The sequence below is a fragment of the Podarcis muralis genome, chromosome 15, assembly GCF_964188315.1.
Source record: "Podarcis muralis chromosome 15, rPodMur119.hap1.1, whole genome shotgun sequence".
NCBI classification, from domain to species: Eukaryota; Metazoa; Chordata; class Lepidosauria; order Squamata; family Lacertidae; genus Podarcis; species Podarcis muralis.
This window is the reverse complement of record NC_135669.1, coordinates 34,824,352-34,844,476: the sequence shown is the minus strand read 5'-3', so window position 1 is coordinate 34,844,476 and position 20,125 is coordinate 34,824,352. Positions and strand designations below refer to the sequence as shown.

The 20,125-nt window shown below is 45.4% G+C and overlaps 1 protein-coding gene across 10 annotated transcripts in view; it reads right to left on the bottom strand.

Moving 5' to 3' along the window:
- Positions 1–20,125, bottom strand: part of AUTS2 (activator of transcription and developmental regulator AUTS2) — a 680,474-nt gene that overhangs the window by 489,590 nt on the left and 170,759 nt on the right. Inside the window, exon 1 of one of the 10 annotated variants that reach the window (XM_028707722.2) lies at positions 18,751–19,218. The exons of the other annotated variants lie outside the window; for them this stretch is intronic. Within the exon in view, the coding sequence (XP_028563555.2) occupies positions 18,751–18,798 (48 nt within the window). The 5' untranslated portion in view covers positions 18,799–19,218. Of the gene's footprint in view, positions 1–18,750; positions 19,219–20,125 lie in introns of those variants that run through there. 10 annotated transcript variants of the gene reach the window in all.

Below are 20,125 nucleotides of genomic sequence, written 5' to 3'. Positions count from 1 at the left end.
TCCAATTGCTCTCCTAACAGGATAACAGGCACAACAGAGTTATGTGATTGCTACATAAAAGATAGAAACAGATGCAAGATATTTAGAACATGGGGGGAGGGGGGAAATATCAAAGAGCTCCCACCATCTGTCTATAGAGCTCAGAAAACAGAAACAGCTAGGGGAAGATACTGCAAGATGCCAAGCCTACCAGTGACAAGATGGGAAATGACAGCGAACAGATTTTCACTCTTCTAAGAGCAAAAGAAACACGCAGGCTGTGGTCTCAAGTTTGAAAACCTCCAGATGCTGTCCTCTTCTCACATTTCCATATCTTTGTTCATACAACATCTGATATGTTTTTCTTTTCTTCCTTTTTTTTCAGAGAGGAAAACCGGGGAGGTGGGAGGGAGACAGACACCACGCACCCAACCAAGTGCATATGTTTTTATTGCTCAAGAGGAGAGAGTGAATTCATTGTAAGGGCCCTCATATCTAAAAGGAGGAAAATAAGGAAAAGCGGTGTATATTTTTTTCTTGAAAGGAAGGATAATCCAGACCTTCCAAGAGTTCTTGTTTTCCAGGGACAGTCCTGGATTTATGGAAGTTGTCCTGGTTTCTCATTTGATCCAGGAATGTCCTGCTTTCCCTTAGGACATCACCTCTATTTCCAATTCTAGATGCTGTTAGTGTAAGTTGTTAAGATGTTCTAGGTGTCTCTAATGGAAGGGGATCAAGCGATTCCTCTGTGGCGAAAGGTTACAAGTGGAGCTTTTTAGTTTAGAGAAAAGTCAAGTAGAAGGCAACATGACAGACGTATATGAAATTATTACGGTGTGGAGAATGTGGATAAAGAAGAACTTTTCTTCCTTTCTCATAACACTAGAATTCACGGACATCCAATGAATGTTGGGAGTTTCAGTGAAACTATGGAATTTGCTCCAACAAGGGGCAGTGATAGTCACGGACTTGGATAGCTTTAAAAGATGATAAGCTAAAAAGTAGAGACATCACCTTGCCAACAAAGATCCGTATAGTAAAAGCTATGGTTTTCCCAGTAGTGATGTATGGAAGTGAAAGCTGGACCATCAAGAAGGCTGATCGCCGAAGAATTGATGCTTTTGAATTATGATGCTGGAGGAGACTCTTGAGAGTCCCATGGACTGCAAGAAGATCAAACCTCTCCATTCTGAAGGAAATCAGCCCTGAGTGCTCACTGGCAGGACAGATCCTGAAGCTGAGGATCCAATACTTTGGCCACCTCATGAGGTGGAAGACTCCCTGGAAAAGACCCTGATGTTGGGAAAGACTGAGGGCACAAGGAGAAGGGGACGACAGAGGACGAGATGGTTGGTTAGTGTTCTCGAAGCTACCAGCATGAGTTTGACCAAACTGCGGGAGGCAGTGGAAGACAGGAGTGCCTGGAGTGCTCTGGTCCATGGGGTCACGAAGAGTTGGACACGACTAAACAACAACAACAAGCTAAATCCATGAAGGCTATCAATGGCTATCAGTGGCCATGATGACTGCCTTTCTACCTTCACTGGAATGCATTTGACTGTCAGCTGCTGAAAACCGCAGGAGCAGAAAGTGCTGGGGCATTCAGATCATGTTTGTGGGCATCTGGTTGGTCAATATGAGAACAGGATGTTGGACTAGATGGGCCATTGGCCTGATCCAACAGGTTGTTCTTATATTCTTAAGACTGTGACCAGGTGACCTACATGCCTATTCGGTTTCCTGTCCATAACAGAATATGGTCCCTGCTCTCAATTCTAATGGTGTCCCTCAAATCAGACTTGGGCCAGTAAGTCCTCCAGACAGAGAACTGTCTTCTGATGGTCTTTCAAAGGCCTCTGTAAAGTCGGACAGTTGGTCAAGCTGCTGACTTATACCCATAGCTCCTCCTTGACAAATAACCTATTTTATGGGACTTGCTAGCTAGTCCACAACTGGACAATTTTTGTGTGTGCAGATGTACAGATGTGAGACCAGCAAACCAGTTCCTTCTATCTACAAGTATTGTATCCTGTAATGTAAGCCCAAACATGGCAGATGGACATGTCCAAGACCTAAGAAACCCTTACAAAACATCCTGCAAGCAAACTAGACTCCACTGCAGATGCCGAGTGCCTGGAGGTGAGAGACTTTAACAAAAGTTAATTGAATATGACATTGTTTCAAATGGCAAACCACAACAGATTAACCAGAATAGACAACAGCTGTGAATCATAGCGGTGCTAAGGAGGGAGGCCTCCCCACCCCCACCCCAGGGGAAAACATGAAGTAGAAGGGTAGAATATCTCCTACTACTTGGAGGCAGTTGAGAACAATTAGGGCTCAAGAGTTCATGTTGAACCCCCAAAATTTTACTGTTCCTAATACTTAAGGGGGGGAGATGAACTCTTTGGATTAAATTGGAAAGAGCAGAGAGCTATAAAGGTGGTGCTTGGTTTCACTAGTATACATGATCATTTATTAAGATGAGATACTACTTTTCAGTTATACAACTTGAACATGAGTGAATCTCCCTATGCTTGATTTGGAATTGAGGTCAAAGTTATTTTCCTTGAGGATTTGGCAGGTGTGTGTGGCTCAGTTTTTCCAAGGCCAATTCTGAGTTCAGAAACTCACTATGAGTGAAATGGGGTTTCTGAATGCCTCCTGTAAACCCCCTAACTCCCCACAGGTACTGAAACACCCCCACGGGAACAGAGGGTGCTGTAATCTGCGCAGCATTATCTACACTGACTAGAAGCAGCTCTTCGGGCTTTCGGGTACCTGTCCCTCCCAGTCGTACCATGGAGATAGGGGGGATTGAATTTAGGACCTTCTGCATGCAAGGGACATGCTGTCTCACTCATCTATGATCCTTCCTTAGAAGTCCTCTGTGATGGGCAGCTGAGCTAGACCAGAATCTGGTGATGCAGTGCCTCAGAATTCCACCAGAGGACTGGATCCTCTTTCTGATTGGCTATCAGTCCAGTATACCTCGGTCCAGTATACCTGAAGGAGTGTCTCCACCCCCATCATTCAGTCCAGGCACTGAGGTCCAGCTCTGAGGGCCTTCTGGCGGTTCCCTCACTGTGAGAAGCGAGGTTACAGGGAACCAGGCAGAGCCTTCTCTGTAGTGGCGCCCGCCCTGTGGAACGCCCTTCCACCAGATGTCAAAGGAAAAACAACTACAGTGGTACCTCAGGTTACATACGCTTCAGGTTACATACGCTTCAGGTTACAGACTCCGCTAACCCAGAAATAGTGTTTCAGGTTAAGAACTTTGCTTCAGGATGAGAACAAAAATCGTGCTCCGGCAGCGCAGTGGCAGCAGGAGGCCCCATTGGCTAAAGTGGTGCTTCAGGTTAAGAACAGTCTCAGGTAAAGTACAGACCTCCAGAACGAATTAAGTACTTAACCTGAGGTACCACTGTACCAGACCTTTAGGAGATATCTGAAGGCAGCCCTGTTTAGGGAAGCTTTTAATATCTGAAGGACTATTGCATTTTAATACAGTCATAACCTCATGCTACTTTGCTTCATGATATGTTTTTTCAGGTTGTGTCCCGCGGCGACCCGGAAGTACTGGAAAAGGTTACTTCCATGTTTCACCGCTCTTTGCCACTCGCGCATGCGCAGAGGCGCAAAAAGACATCACACACATGTGCAGAAGTGGTGAATCACAACCTTCCAATGCTGCGGGTTGCGTTCTCATGTTGCGAATGGGGCTCCCGAACAGATCCCATTCGCAACCAGAGGTACCACTGTATTTTGTTGGAAGCTGCCCAGAGTGGCTGGGGAAACCCAGCCAGATGGGGGGGAGATATAAATATTATTATTATTATTATTATTATTATTATTATTATTATTATTTCAAGACAGCTAGCCAGAGTGGGGTGGAGCAGCACTTTGGGAGGGATTATAAAAGGAGCTGTTTCTGAGAGTGCGTTCAGATAGTTTGAGGCGATAATTTAAGAGAAAGAGCTGCGGGAAGAGTTGGAGGGTTGGTTCTGAGCTGTGTGTAACATCCACTCTGAATAGAATATCTACAGCCATAATCATAGAGTTGAAACAGACCCCCCCCCCAAAAAAAAGTCATCCGGCCCAACCCCCTGCATTGCAGGAATCTCAGCTAAAGCATCCGTGACAGATGGCCATCTGACCTCTGCTTAAAAACTTCCAATGAAGGAGAGAGCACAGCTTCTCAAGAGAGACCAGCCTACTGTCAAACAGCTCTTCCCGTCCCTCCTTAAAAGAAAGGAGATTCCCTGCCTTGCACGTCTATCTCAGGCTCTTCCTCTCCTGGATGATTCCCAAACACCTCTGACTTCTAATAATAATAATAATAATAAATTTTATTTATACCCCGCCCTCCCCGCCCCCAGGGCGGCTATACCCAATAAACTTTCAGTAAAAACATAATGGGGGGGGGGGCAATTTAAAATACAGGTTAAAATGCAATTTAAAATGCAGCCTCATTTTAAAAGTCAAAACCATAAGGGGAGGGAAACATAAAGGTCAGACTGAGTCCAAACCAAAGGTCAGGCAGAACAGCTCTGTCTTGCAGGCCCTGCGGAAAGATGTCAAGTCCTGCAGGGCCCTAGTCTCTTGTGACAGAGCCTTCCACCAAGTTGGGGCCAGTACTGAAAAGGCCCTGGCCCTAGTTGAGGCCAGCCTAACCACCTTGTGACTTGGGACCTCCAAAATGGTGTCATTTGTGGACCTTAAGGTCCTCCGCGGGGCATACCAGCAGGACTTCTGCTCTTCTCATTACTCTGCAAGTTCTTGGAGACCAGGGACGACGGGAGTTTGTCGAAGCAGGAGAGGGACAAACCCTGGATTTTTCAGCAGTCCCTTGACCCCACTCCTCAGCTTCAGACTTGGATTCTGAACTGCTGCCTGTCACCGACTCGTCCTGCCCACTTAACCCTGCTGCCCCTTCAGCATCAGGCACCTCTTCTAACTCTCCCCCCCCCCCCGTGACCTCTCCTTGGTGTCCCACCACTAATCCCCTGGCTCTGAGCCTTCCTCCTCGGGGGTTTCCCTTGGGGGTTCCCTGGCCGCTGCCTCTGACCACTCCTCTTTGTCCAGCCAATCCCCGGCATCAAAGTTAATGGGAGGCTAGAATTCAGAAGTTTAATCTTGATTCAATTAAAAATCAAGACAGCGTCTAGCACAATGCATTCAAACTGCTATAATTGGCAGAAAAGTCATTAAACAGTCTGCCAAGACCCTCGGCAATTTTCAAGTGGTCCATGGGAAAAAAACCGGGGTTTGGGAACCACTGTTCTACGGTGTTGTGCTTGCCCCAAACAAACCTAATTGCGGCATAAAATGAAGGAAAATTATTGCTCATTCCTGTCGTTTATTTCGGCTCTCAGAACTTGGTTGCCTTCATAAATCTGTGGGGGTGAAGATGAAGGCAGAAAACCAAAGGAGTCAGGGAGTGTAATTACAGCCATATTTCTCTGCCAAACATTGCAGAGCCTCAATACAAAGAGGCTTGTTTGACTCCCGAGAGCATGTGATGTATCAGCGATGGATCTGAAAGACGACCGGATACAATGCCAGTGTCTGAGAGGCGCACCAACATTTGGAGTGCTGACTACAGAGGACTTATTGAAGTGAGCAGGCCTTGTAGGAGTCAGAGGTCACCAAAGGTGTGGGAGCCGTTCCAAGATTTAAGCCAATGCGGAGTGAAACACAAGGCAGGAAAGGATTTGCCAAGCGATGCTATCAGTTGTGTTCAAAGAATGAAGCTTTCTAATAGATAGAAGAGGAAGGAAAGAGCGTAGGTGGAAGGGAGGGCTTTGTTTTAAAAACGCAACCACCTAGAGTTAACTCACAGATGTGGGAATGAAAGACAAAGGTCTACGTCTGCATTTGCTTCTCCCTGGTTCTGGGTACTGGCTCAACTAGGAGAGCAGAGAATTCCTTACAGGAATAACAACGAATAGCATGTAGTCCTTTTGAGCATTTAAAAAAAAACATCACATGGATTTTAGCATTTACTAATTTATTTAGTTTTTTATTACATGTATGCCCTGTTTAATCTCCAGTCATGTTAAACAGGCAAGAGTGAAAGTAGCAGAACTGGAAATAGGAGGAAGCTACTAATTAACATTGCAGAAAGACAGAACCAAGAAGAAGAAAGTTACTAATCATTGCCCAACCATCTATGTGTGAGTAAACTTTATTTACTTACTTAATTTTATTACATTTATATCCCAGCTTTCCTCCAGGGAGCTCAAGGTGGTGAACATAACTCTCCTCCCCCATTTTATCATCATAACATGGGGCCATGAAGAGTCAGACACGTCTAAACAACTAAACAACAACAACAACAGCCCTGTGAGGTAGGTTAGGCTAAGAACAAACTATAGGCCCAAGGTCACCCAGCCAGTTTCATAGTTGAGTGGAGATTTGAACCCTGGTCTCCGAGGTCCTAGTCTGACCCTCTGACCACCACACCACACTGGCTGAGCTACAATTCACAAGAGTGGCTTAACCATCAAGCCATCCTCTCAGAGAACTCTGGGAGTTGCAACTCTCTGAGGAAACAACAGGTCTCCTTAACAACTCCCAGCACCCTTATCAAACTACAGTTCCAATAATTCTTTGGGGAAGCCGTGCCTGTTTAAATGTATGTATATAACAGATGTACAGTCATACCTTGGGTTGAAGACGCTTCAAGTTGAGTGCGTTCAAGTTGCGCTCCGCGGCAACCCAGAAGTAATGGAGCGCATTACTTCCCGGTTTCGCAGCTTGCGCATGTGCAGACGCTCAAAATGACGTCACGCGCATGCGCAGAAGCGGCGAAAAGCGACGTGCGTGTGCACAGACGTGCCGTCGCTAGATACGTTTACCTCTAGATGCGAACAGGACTCCGAAACAGATCCCGTTTGTTTCTAGAGGTACCACTGTATATAACAGTTCAACTTTCTCATAATCCACCAGAAAAAAGTGAACTTGCACTGATCTTAAGAGAGTCCCTTGAATATGCTGAGACAGACCACAGTGAGACATACACAGGGAAATGTAGCATGAAAAAAGGGGTCAGTCATCTGTTTCATATTATCTTTTACTTTGACCCCCCAAGGAAAACATGCAGTCATTACCTGTTCTTGTTCAAATTAAATACTCTAATTTTCCAACAAGTGTTGTAAACAACTCATTTCAGCTAATCAAAACGCATCCTGAACTGATACTTTTTGGAATGGGCCTATTCCCATACTTTCCAAACTCCTCAAACAAATGACATTTAATTACAGCATTATAGGGAAGATTAAGACCTGGCAGAAACCACCCCGGTTTATTTTCATAGATCCTGTGGACCACACAAGTTATATACAAAGAAATGACAGCTGATGCCTTCTGGAGAGGTGGAAGGGGAAGGAATCGTACAAAAAAGGTCAGAAGGAACAAGAGCAGGCTTGGCCATGTGCTGAGGTGAACCAAAAACATATCCTTTTAAAGAGATGTGACCATGAATGCATAGGAAGTTGCCTTATACTTAGTCAGGCCATTGGCCCATCTAGCTCAATATTGTCTCTGCTGACTGGATGCAGCTCTCCGGGGTCTTAGGCAGAAGTGTCCAGGAATAAGAAGCCAAGGAAGAAGTCCAAGTCAGGGCCAAAAAAAGTCTGTAAGAACTAGAGGAGCAAACCAGAAATCAGAACCTAAAGGATAGAGTACACACCAGAGTCCGGGAAGACTCTGGAACAGGAAGTCCGTTCTAGGGCTTCCTGCCCAGGGAGATCCAATTGGCCAGCTGATGGTGTGGTGCTTCACTGATAAAGAAGTCACTTGTTGCTCAAAGGATCATCATATGGACCTAGAAGCTTCAGAAAGCTTTTGGTTGCCTTCTTCTGTGTGTGTATATATACACACCGCCAACTCATACAGTCAAACCTCAGTTCCTGAACGCCTCCATTTTGGAACATTTCAGCTCCCAAACGCAGAAAACCCAGAAGTAAATGTTCTGGTTTTTGAACGTTTTTCGGAAAACCGAAAGTCCAACACGGCTTCCACTTGAGTGCAGGAAACTCCTGCAACCAATTGGAAGCTGTGCCTTGGTTGTCGAACATTTCGGAAGCCAAATGGGCTTCTGGAACGGATTACGTTCGACAACCAAGGTTTGGCTGTATAAGATATCAAGGTGGTACACAACAAAAATATACACAAGTGGAATAAAACACCATCAAACAATACAAAACAATAGAAAAGAGCTGTTCAGGCCTGTTGGCAAAAGAAAGAAAGAAAGAAAAGAAAAGAAAAGAAAAGAAGAAAAGAAAAGAAAAGAAAAAAGAAAAGAAAGGTCTTCTAAAAGATGCTTGGAAGTGAACAGTCAGGGATGAGAATTTCTGCCAAAATAAGTTTCTACAATATGAAACGGGGCACTAAAGGCACTGTTATGGAATCCTTTAAAATGCTTCATTGGAAGCAATTAATAAATGAATGAATCAATAAATAAATAACCAATACCACCATTTTAAATCTGGCAAAATCTTAAGAGCTTGTGTAGATGGTTCTTTCAAATGTTGTGTTAGCTGAAATTCAGCAGCAGAGTTTTGTTGTTGTTGTTGTTTAGTCGTTTAGTCGTGTCCGACTCTTCGTGACCCCATGGACCAGAGCACGCCAGGCACCCTGTCTTCCACTGCCTCCCGCAGTTTGGTCAGACTCATGTTTGTAGCTTCGAGGACACTGTCCAACCATCTCGTCCTCTGTCGCCCCCTTCTCCTTGTGCCCTCCATCTTTCCCAACATCAGTGTCTTCTCCAGGGAGTCTTCTCTTCTCATGAGGTGGCCAAAGTACTGGAGCCTCAGCTTCACGATCTGTCCTTCCAATGAGCACTCAGGGCTGATTTCCTTAAGAATGGATGCGTTTGATCTTCTTGCAGTCCATGGGACTCTCAAGAGTCTTCTCCAGCACCATAATTCAAAAGCATCAATTCTTCGGCGATCAGCTTTCTTTATGGTCCAGCTCTCACTTCCATACATCACTACTGGGAAAACCATGGCTTTAACTATACGGACCTTTGTTGGCAAGGTGACATCTCTACTTCTCAAGATGCTGTCTAGGCCTGTTATTGCCCTTCTCCCAAGAAGCAGGCGTCTTTTAATTTCGTGGCTGCTGTCACCATCTGTAGTGATCATGGAGCCCAAGAAAGTAAAATCTCTCACTGCCTCCATTTCTTCCCCTTCTATTTACCAGGAGGTGATGGGACCAGTGGCCATGATCTTCGTTTTTTTGATGTTGAGCTTCAGACCATATTTTGCGCTCTCCTCTTTCACCCTCATTAAAAGGTTCTTTAATTCCTCCTCACTTTCTGCCATCAAGGTTGTGTCATCTGCATATCTGAGGTTGTTGATATTTCTTCCGGCAATCTTAATTCCGGCTTGGGATTCATCCAGCCCAGCCTTTCGCATGATGTATTCTGCATATAAATTAAATAAGCAGGGAGACAAAATACAGCCTTGTCATACTCCTTTCCCAATTTTAAACCAATCAGTTGTTCCATATCCAGTTCTAACTGTAGCTTCTTGTCCCACATAGAGATTTCTCAGGAGACAGATGAGGTGATCAGGCACTCCCATTTCTTTAAGAACTTGCCATAGTTTGCTGTGGTCGACACAGTCAAAGGCTTTTGCATAGTCAATGAAGCAGAAGTAGATGTCTTTCTGGAACTCTCTAGCTTTCTCCATAATCCAGCGCATGTTTGCAATTTGGTCTCTGGTTCCTCTGCCTCTTCTAAATCCAGCTTGCACTTCTGGGAGTTCTCGATCCACATACTGCTTGAGCCTTCCTTGTAGAATTTTAAGCATAACCTTGCTAGCGTGTGAAATGAGTGCAATTGTGCAGTAGTTGGAGCATTCTTTGGCACTGCCCTTCTTTGGCACTGGGATGTAGACTGATCTTCTCCAATCTTCTGGCCACTGCTGAGTTTTCCAAATTTGCTGGCATATTGAGTGTAGCACCTTAACAGCATCATCTTTTAAAATTTTAAATAGTTCAGCTGGAATACCATCACTTCCACTGGCCTTATTATTTGCAGTGCTTTCTAAGGCCCATTTGACTTCACTCTCCAGGATGTCTGGCTCAAGGTCAGCAACCGCACTACCTGGGGTGTACGAGACATCCATATCTTTCTGGTATAATTCCTCTGTATATTCTTGCCACCTCTTCTTGATGTCTTCTGCTTCTGTTAGGTCCTTACCACTTTTGTCCTTTATTATGTTAATCTTTGTACGAAATGTTCCTTTCATATCTCCAATTTTCTTGAACAGATCTCTGGTTCTTCCCATTCTGTTGTTTTCCTCTATTTGTTTGCATTGCTCGTTTAAGAAGGCCTTCTTGTCTCTCCTTGCTATTCTTTGGAAATCTGCATTCAATTTCCTGAATCTTTCACTATCTCCCTCGCATTTTGCTTGCCTTCTCTCCTCCGCTATTTGTAAGGCCTCACTGGACAGCCACTTTGCTTTCTTGCATTTCCTTTTCATTGGGATGGTTTTCGTTGCTGCCTCCTGTACAATGTTACGAGCCTCCATCCATAGTTCTTCAGGCACTCTATCCACCAAATCTAAATCCTTAAACCTGTTCTTCACTTCCACTGTGTATTCACTGAAGAAAGAATTCTTTATTGGGCGAAGAGCACTAGGGATGAGGGGAAAACCTAAGAAGGTTCACCTTTGAAGGTGAATAGAATCAAATCACACTTTCCAAAACAATCTGACATCCAAAACACAGACGCTCTTCAAAATTTGCACTTCTCTAAATTTTGTAGGGCTGTTTTCCAGGCAAGTAATGTGTACCAACATGCATATACCAGGTTGTGGGGTCTATAAAGACACATACAGTGGTACCTCGGGTTACAGACGCTTCAGGTTACAGACTCTGCTAACCCAGAAATGGTACCTCGGGTTAAGAACTTTGCTTCAGGATGAGAACAGAAATTGTGCAGCAGCAGCGGGAGGCCCATTAGCTAAAGTGGTGCTTCAGTGGTGCTTCAGGTTAAGAACAGTTTCAGGTTAAGAACGGACCTCCAGAACGAATTAAGTTCTTAACCTGAGGTACCACTGTATACTAGTGAAGTGTCCATAAAAATGTTTGCATCTGTATACTGCGCAACATACAAAAATGCAGCCTTGTTAGGGAAAATTGCTTCTTGGAAATCATTATATTAGGCAAAATTGCATACAGACATGTGTATTTCAGGCTAAAATGTAGGTGAATTTTCAGGAGGGATTTTTTTAAAAAAGAGTGCAAACTGATATGGAAATGTGGAGAACTTAAGGTAAGAGTGCAAAAATGGGAAACTAAGAGAAACCAAAAAAAAAGTGACAGATTCTCCCACCCATGGCAAATGGGAAGAGAGTATGATCACTGAAAGTGCATCCTACTCTTCAGTATCAAAATGAACTGCTTCCAGTAGGCAAAACTCGGAATATAGAAGGTCACTTGCTATTTACATTGTGCTAGAAGCAACACCATCAATCAGAGCTTGCACTGGTAGTTTCTGTATACAGACAGAGAAGAAAATAAAGGCTATAAATACTCCCAGAGTAGCATTTATCCTCCAGGACAGAGGAAGCAAGAGGGGGAGTAGAGAAAGTACAAAAACATGACAGTCCAGCTCCCCCCCTCCCATGTCAACTGAATGGTAATGGCCCTCTGGGAAAAGAAGAGGCCTTTGGGTTTAGCGGAGTTGACATTCAGTTCTCAGGCGATTAGGCAAGGCTCTATTTAATAACTTTTTGTCTAATACTGATCATCAGTGGCTTCGTAACAGGAGCATCTGGGTGACACTAATACCATTTGTGACCAGAGCTGAAACAGAATTTAACACAAATTGAGAATTTTGACAAAAATCAGAATGCAGATGTTGTTGTTTTCTGTGTTTCTCAAACTGGAGACCCAGCTGTTGTTGGATCGCAACTACCATCACCCCGACCACTGGACCTGCTAGCTAGGGATGATGGGTGTTGTAGTCCAACAACAGTTGGGGACCCAAGTTTGAGAAACACTGGTTCAGAGTGGGCCATCACAGTCTGGGAAGCCTTGTTCTATTATTTGAACATAGGGCATTTAATCTATTGGGCCAAAGTCCTGAGAATGAAAAGGATATGAGCTGATTTATACTGAGCCATAAGTGAACAACAAGTGGTATAGAATAATCGCCGAGTGGTTGGTGTCCACCAGAAGGAGGAGAATATGGCTGGTGGCCTTGGAGACTATGGAAGCCCTATTCCCAGGAGAACCTAGTATCAGAAGGAGAATCCTCTTGGGTTCAAATGCATGTCTGTGAATTACACCTAGAGACTTGTGTTGAAAAGTCATAAATTAAAAGGCCAAGCTTGTCAAAGATGCCAGACGCCATAACCAAATCTCTATGCACTAATGTTTGGAGAGGCCAACAGCTCTAACAAAAGGAACACTGAACTGCTAATCATCCATGAATCTAGCAAAACACAATTTCAGGTAAGTCCAAAATGTACGGCTCCGTAAAAGCATATCTGAACTAAACAATTTGGGACTGGGTTATTAGGAGAATTGGTTGTGCCGGCATGGACCTCCCTCTCTCTTGAGAGAGGCATTCAAGGTTCTTTCCTCACATTCCTACTGGATGGGCAACTTTGCCCACCTGAGTTGCTTTTCAGCTCACCTTACCAATGGTATATTCTGCATGCACAATAAGAGGGACAGGCAGGTTACCGGATCTGAGTTTTAGACAGAGCCAGAGAAATAATATCCCCAACCACTTAAACGGATTAAGGGATAACATGCACACCTCTGAACCTGCTTTGCTACCAAGTGAGCTTTCACAGCTCTTGCTCAAGGACATAAAACATTTCAGCTTAATGAGTTAAGACTCGGCTCTCACCATCTCCTAAGCCAATCTGTTAGAAACCACCACTGGAGTTGCAAACACAAGCAGAGCTTGATCATCCCTGTGACATATTCTCCAGCATTTCACAAAAGAAAAATAGGGATGCACTCAAGATTCCTGCACAAGTCACCCACCACCCACTATTTCAAACTGGCTTCTATATGCTGCACTCACTGACGCCGAAATGGCCTGTTTTCCATCAACCGAATAGCCAGAAGGATTCATGTTAGCTTCTGTTACAGGTACAGAAGGAAAAGAGAAGTGCCCTCAACTTCCAAAACAATTGACTAGCCGTTGGAAGCTGCAACAAAATGTTGCAGCATGGAGAGCATCTGTTCAGGGTTGCAGCCAGCCATGCCCCCTTTCCAGAATATTAATTTTCCCTCCCTCCATCCCAACTAGTTCTCCTTGTCCCCCCCCCCAGCAAAACAAAAAACCCTGTCAGCCAGCATTGTGCATCCACTGAGCATGCTCAACCATCACTGGGTTAGTTCTGGGATCCCTTCCTTCAGATCTCCACACCCCCAGCAATATGTTTTGTGCATCTGCAAAGTGTGCCTGATTATTCCTCCCCTCTTCTGCTTGGGTGACACCATTTTGGATACATGAGCAATGACACTCACAGCCTAAGCATTGGGAATAACCATTCCAAATTTATTCCAGTAGCTGCCATGGAGCTGTCAGGCCAGGAACGTCCAGAGTAAGGAATTAACTCTTTGTTGTTAAAAGCACACTTAAAAATTAGGGAAAGGCACGTCCATCAGTCCTACGTCTCTCAGCTGCTCCTAGGTGTGTGCCCAATGAGGCAGTTGCTGCAACAGAGAGGCCCTGCCCCTGACCTCAGCTAATGTATCTCCTCCATCCAAGCTGTGTGCAAGCAGACAAAGAGACTCCATCTGCATGTCACCTTCTGCTCCTCCCTCTTCAATCCTCTCCTGGTCTTGGGGCAGCAGGAGGAGATATGGAAGCCCTTGACTCTCCACCAGCCTGACCTCTCTCTCCCGCCTACTGCACTTGTTCTTCATTCTCCAATCCTGCAGCTTCCCCTGCCTCTTGACTTTCATCTCTCAGCTGTTACAGGCTCCCCCAGATCCCTGATCCATTCTTCCAAGCCAAGTCTCCAACTCCACTTCTCCTGGTGCCCACTCCTCAGTGTCTAGCCGGACCCTGGCAGTAGTTGAAGGTATATTATCATCCATGCACATCCATTTATAGTTAACAGTTTTGGTTCATCTCCATCTCTCTCACACATTCAGTTCTCCACATCAACATGCATTAAAAACAGCAACAACCCAATGGCAACCAGTCATCGTGAAAATTCACCTTGATCTATGTTTATACCAAATTAAGCCTCTGAGAATTCTTAAGCCAAGTCGAAGCTGAGTGGAAGCCAAAACAATGAGCATTGGTCACACTGGCTGAGGCTGGTGGGAGTTGGAGTCCAGGAACATATGAATGCAACCAGAATGGGAAATGCTGTCCTAGTGTGTTTCCTGGGAACACCCTGTCCTAGGCAAAACACAGAGTATCTGGATAAAAGTGCGCTAAACAGCTGTTCTGTAAAACCATTCCCATTTTTGAAATCCCAACTCAAGCTCAGCATTAGTCTGAAAACAGCTTCATTTCAGAGTTAGGGTGAAAACAGTCAACTTTCTGGGCCCGATGACCCAGCTATACTGGGTCAAAATGGGCACATGTACCCAGAATATATCCCAAGTTCAATGATGAAGGATTTCAGGAAATGAGATCTTAGCTTGTGGTACAATTGAATCCTGCGAGCGAGGGGGTGGGGGTGGGATTCATATACTTTTCCAGTTATCTGTCAGCATCACTGTTGTTAAACATGGTAGCGGTCTAGTATTCCTCTTCTCTTTTAAAAGAAAAGCATTACATAGGAATGACCCCGCGTGCGACACCCAATCTCCCCCGAGCCCACCTTTTGACATTGAAAGCATCCTGAATATTCAACCATCTGGTTGTTACTCGTTGTAGCTTCTAAAATGTACTTTGGGGTTACAAGTCAAAAGCTGCCATCCACAACATATTTGACAGAATCCCACTGAGCCTTTCTCTGTGTAGTCTTCTTGTTCCTTCTCTTCGTCACAAGCCTGTTTTCCCTTCCAGGCAGGCACGTGGGGGGGGGGGGACCACCCTCTCATCTTTGTTCAATGCCCCCAAGGATACGGACAGTGAACATCCCTTCTAACACTCTGCAGCATCCGTTCACATCCACATAGGCTTGGTCCCCCCCCCCCACAGACAGCAGAGAAGGAAAGCATGGAGATGGGGGAGAAATCAGGTCCACTTTGCATTTAAAGACAAACCAACCTAATTCACATTTTAGATACACCAGGAGAACAGAAGACCCTGAATTTGTGTTTCCCTTATTTCTGCAAGGTTGTTCTACAGCCAACTGATGCGTACAAACATGCATATACTGGGGTAAAATGTGCATTAAAAAGTAGCACAAGGAGGGAAGGACTGGGATCTTTTCATAGTGTTGGGCAACCCCAATGAGCCACCAATGCAGAGCCAGAACAGAGTACAGAGTACATATCTTGGTGATATGCCCTGACCTCATGATAATCATTCAATCCCTAAAATGCCCAAATTCCATATAATAACTCCAGAATTTCCCAACTTTTGCTGGTCTCTTTATTCCAAAATGGAGAATCCATAGCCTCCAGACACTGTTTGATTGCAACTCCTGCAGTCCCAGGCTACTGGTCAGCTGGGACTGGTGGGAGCTGGAACCCAGCAACAACTGAGGATTCACAGATTTGGTTATTCTGAGGGATGGGTTGAACGGGTCTGTTTCCATTCCATATCACTGCTGAATGTGTTCACCCAGAAGCCCATTCCATCTCATTTCTGCATTAAGCTGCTATGATCCATGCATAGCTGAACTACACGCCCTGCCCTGCAGCTACTTAAAAGTCTCAAACTTCAAAAGGCAATTGTGTCCCCAAAATTACAGGCATGCAATTGCAAACATTCCTGGGCACTTCTTGCGTATTTGTAAAGAATACCAATCTCCCTATCTGTGGAGAGGCTTTCCCCCTCTGCTTTGATCTTCTTGCAGAGCGAAACACTCTGGAGAACATCAGAGCCCTCCCCACTCCTCGCAGAACAGCTGACGGTCAGGAGGAGACCCTGAAAGCCACACGAGATCTCACCATGGAGCATATCACAGCCTCTGCTTTAAATGGAGATGGAGAATGAGCTGTGGGACCATTTTCATGCAAGGCATGAGCTTGACCCCTGAGCTGTGGGGGAGCTTTGGATCCTGTCCTCCACCTTCCTCCACCAATCTGCTTGCCTCATTTCAATGAGACCTTGGCAAACTGCATCCTGATATGCATTCTCTTATATCATTGGGCTAGCCTGAGCAAGGAGGAGGAAGAGATGGTGGTAGTGGTAATAAGGGGCAACAAGTCCTTGGATCAATGGTGAGTTGGGGTCTATCATTTATTTTTCCCAAACGCCCCACTATTTCAGGAAATAAAATTTAAATGCTCCCAGACTTGCCCACCTGGCGCTGATTGACACGGTGGAGAGGGAATGCCTCGTGAGTCCGGCATCTGCCTAAAAATGCTACACGGTGACACCAGCCTTGTTCCTAGCCCATTACACACACCCCACTGTGCAAAGTTTATTTGTTTCCATGCATCTTTGTTGTGCAGTGAGCTGTAAAAGTTGTCTGATAGTCAATAAAAAATTTACGCCTTGACAATGGAAATGTTTCTCTCCTCCCCATCCCCTGTCCTTTCTGGGTTGCTGCAAATCTGCTCAACGTGCATTCCTCCCCTAACGTGAAGAACACGATGGAGCAAAGGTGGTGGTGGCTCATGCCCACTGGGCCTGGGAGGGCGAAAGGCAGAGGAGGCTGACAGTAGGTGGCAATGAGAGCCAATGACAGGCAGAGACAACTCACTCTAGTTTGGTCTCCCTCCTTCACCTCCCTGCTGAGTTCTATTAGGGCAACATTGAGACCAAGGAAGAAGAAGGTGACAGCCAAAGCCATTCAAGTAAGAAGGCAAGCAGACTGAAGTTGATGGGGCAATGCCCAATCCTAATGGGCCAGCCTCCACTGGTGAACCAGCACTTGGGAAGAATTAAGCCTGAAGTTAAGAACCTAGGAAGGAGCCTTATTCTGAGCCAGGTCCTTCATCTAGCTCAGTATTGCCTACAATGGTTGGTAGCAGATCTCAGGGATTTCAGGCAGAGATCTCCCCCAGTCCTACCTGGAGAAGTCAAGGACTGAACCTGGAAACTTCTGTGTACAGAGCAATGTACTCCATCACTGAGTTACAGCCCTTCAGAGATGGTAGGGCAGTGCCCCCATGTGCCAGAATGGACCAGCCTCCGCTGGAGAAAGACTTCCTTTTCCAATTCAAACTAGACTTTGAATGTCTTCCCTGGATGGAGGGCAACAGGCAGACACCTTAGCGATCATTATTCCTGTACGATGCTTGAAGCCAAGGGACTACAGTGGTACCTCGGGTTACAGATGCTTCAGGTTACAGACTCTGCTAACCCAGAAATAGTGCCTCGGGTTAAGAACTTTGCTTCAGAATGAGAACAGAAATCATGCTCCGGCAGCACAGTGGCAGCGGGAGGCCCCATTAGCTAAAGTGGTACCTCAGGTTAAGAACAGTTTCAGGTTAAGAATGGACCTCCAGAACGAATTAAGTATGTAACCAGAGGTACCACTGTATTCTCAAGACTACCCTCAGCTTCCAGATCCCAAAACTAATCCCACAATTTGTCAATCAAGGTGCCCCACAGAAGGTGACTGATGAACAAAATGACTCCAAACGATCCATACCAGCCACCCAAGAAGTAAACATGGTAGCAGGGGAGCAACCTCCCTCTCACAACACTACCTGGTCTTTTGCAAAAGTAAAATCTGTCCCAGCCCTCCAAAGATGGCAAAACAGATGAGAGCAAGAACAAGTCCTCAGTCGACCAATTTGATTGGGCCACCACACAACCAAGTCTCTAGCTTGAAGCAGCCCCAAGCCATATGGAAGAGGGTATCCAATGGGTCACAGGACCACAGTTCAGTAGTTAGATTATCTGCTTCGCAAGCAGAGGGCCCCAGGTTCAAACCTTGGTATCTCCAGGTAGGGCTGGAAAAATCCCCTGTCTGAAACCTGGACAGCGGCTGCCAGTCAGTGTAGACAGTACTGAGCTAGTTGGACCAACGATCTGACTTGCTATAAGCTAGCTTCTAGTGTTCACAGTCATGCAGAGCCATGGAGTGTAGCAAGAGAACAAAACAAGACAACAATGACAACAACAACAACCTTGGCATGTAACATTACTAGATAAGTTGTCCAGCTGGAAAGAATCAAAATGATGGCCATGGCAAGGGAGATGGTGCAATTTTGGTCTCTGTATTTGACCCATGGAATATGGTTCTGCCCCCAAAGGAACTCTAGATAAATAGATAGGTGGAGATCCCCCGCTCAGCTATTCGACAAAATAAAATGAAAACCAGCATTTTTGTTTCTGACACCTCACTGCCATGCTACAGAACTTTTACTTCTCCAACAACTGCACAGAATAAAATATTCCTTTCTCTTCTTGCAGGAAATATACACACACTTCTTTCCTGTGGCTATTTCAAAGAAACCGGGTCACAAACCAGACCTAACGTTTTCCTGCGTTACTCGCAAGCAAGTCAGATTGCCAGACTTCCAAGCCTTTGTACAGATTTCAGCCCAAGAATGACCATAGCCAAGGAAAACACATGCGGCTTTGAAACTTCAAGGCAGCACTGAGGACCACGAGTGACCAGGAATACCTGTCTAAAAGTGGGATCTGTGCAGGAAAGATGCCCACATGCACCTCTCCTCCCAGGAAGGAAATATATCAGCTTCACATACCTTTTCTGCATACTTGAATTTTACGTAGAACCAGCTCGACTTGATCATCGTCTCTGACTTTCAGGTAAGCTTTTTTTCCCCTCCAAAAAAAGATACCAGCAATGTTTTTTTCCTCCTTTAAAAAAAGGATCCCAAGGGCTCTCTCGAACGGCAGAATGTTTTTTTAAAAAAAGAAGAGGAGGAGGAAGGGAGAAAAAGGAAGGAAGAAAAGGGAATGGGAAATAAATTCTCGCTTTCAGCTTGATAGCTCTGCACCCTCGCTGAAGGAACGCTGGATTTTGCCTCCCTGTAGCTGCTGTCCAAAATGCCTCCGTCTGTGCTCCTCTGTTGACTTGGCTGCCTGACAAGACACTTCCACAAACGGACCGCAAGCTGCATTCATCACAAGTGGCACATGTCAGTAAATCCAAGAGGCTGGCTTCAGAGCTGGCAGCCACCCAGGACCGTGACCTCCCCTGGCGAAATGAATAATGAATTCCATCGCTTCCCCCTCCAGACACAGATTAACACCTGGCTAAACATTATTCTGACAACCAAAGGCTGAGCGGCTTTTGGCTGGCCTGCTTGGAGAGCCCACGGTGGCGGGTTTAACCCTTTGCACTCGCCGCGTCCGGATCCCTACCACCTTTCCTATAAACAACAACAAAGCGTGGGGAGCAGAGAAGGAGGTTCCTGCCCAGCGAAAAACCTCTTCCTCTACTTCAAAAGGAGAGGAGAGGAGGAAGAAGAAAAAAAGATTACAGGCCTAAATATAGCCGAGAAACTATAAAGCCTCTTAAGCAGAAAGCCACCATCTCTTTCCCAATTCTGCAGTCAAATCTTTTGTATTCCAAATGCCATCACAGGAATGGTGTGAGGTCCATTACCCGCCCTCCCTGCCGTGCTTCTGGCATCCTTCAATATGCCTCCCGTTTTGAGAAAACGTCTTTTATATCCCAGTACATTGCAGCCCAAGAGTAAATAATGAACATCACCCTAGCCTGGGTTTAATGGCAATAAAAGAGGTGGCGAGGCTACCTCTCTCTGCCTCTCTCTAAGCCACTCCCTCTAAGCCTGGAGCTCCTCCCTCTTAAGTCCAGATGAGTCATGATTGGCTGGGGATCTTCTGGGCAGGATCATTAAGTCAGGGGCTCATAGCAGCATGCCTTGGGGAGTCAGATCTGTTCGGGAAGTGGGCATGGGATTAACCCCTGGCTGTCAGTGGAAGAAGTCCCCTTAGATCAAACGTAATTGCAACCCTTGAAGTCCTCTCCTCTATGGAACCAGAGGGAACTAAAATGCTTGCCGAACAGGGAAATATGAGTCAACGTGCCTGTAGGGTGGCTCCCTAAATTCTCATTATTATTATTATTATTATTATTATTATTATTTATTT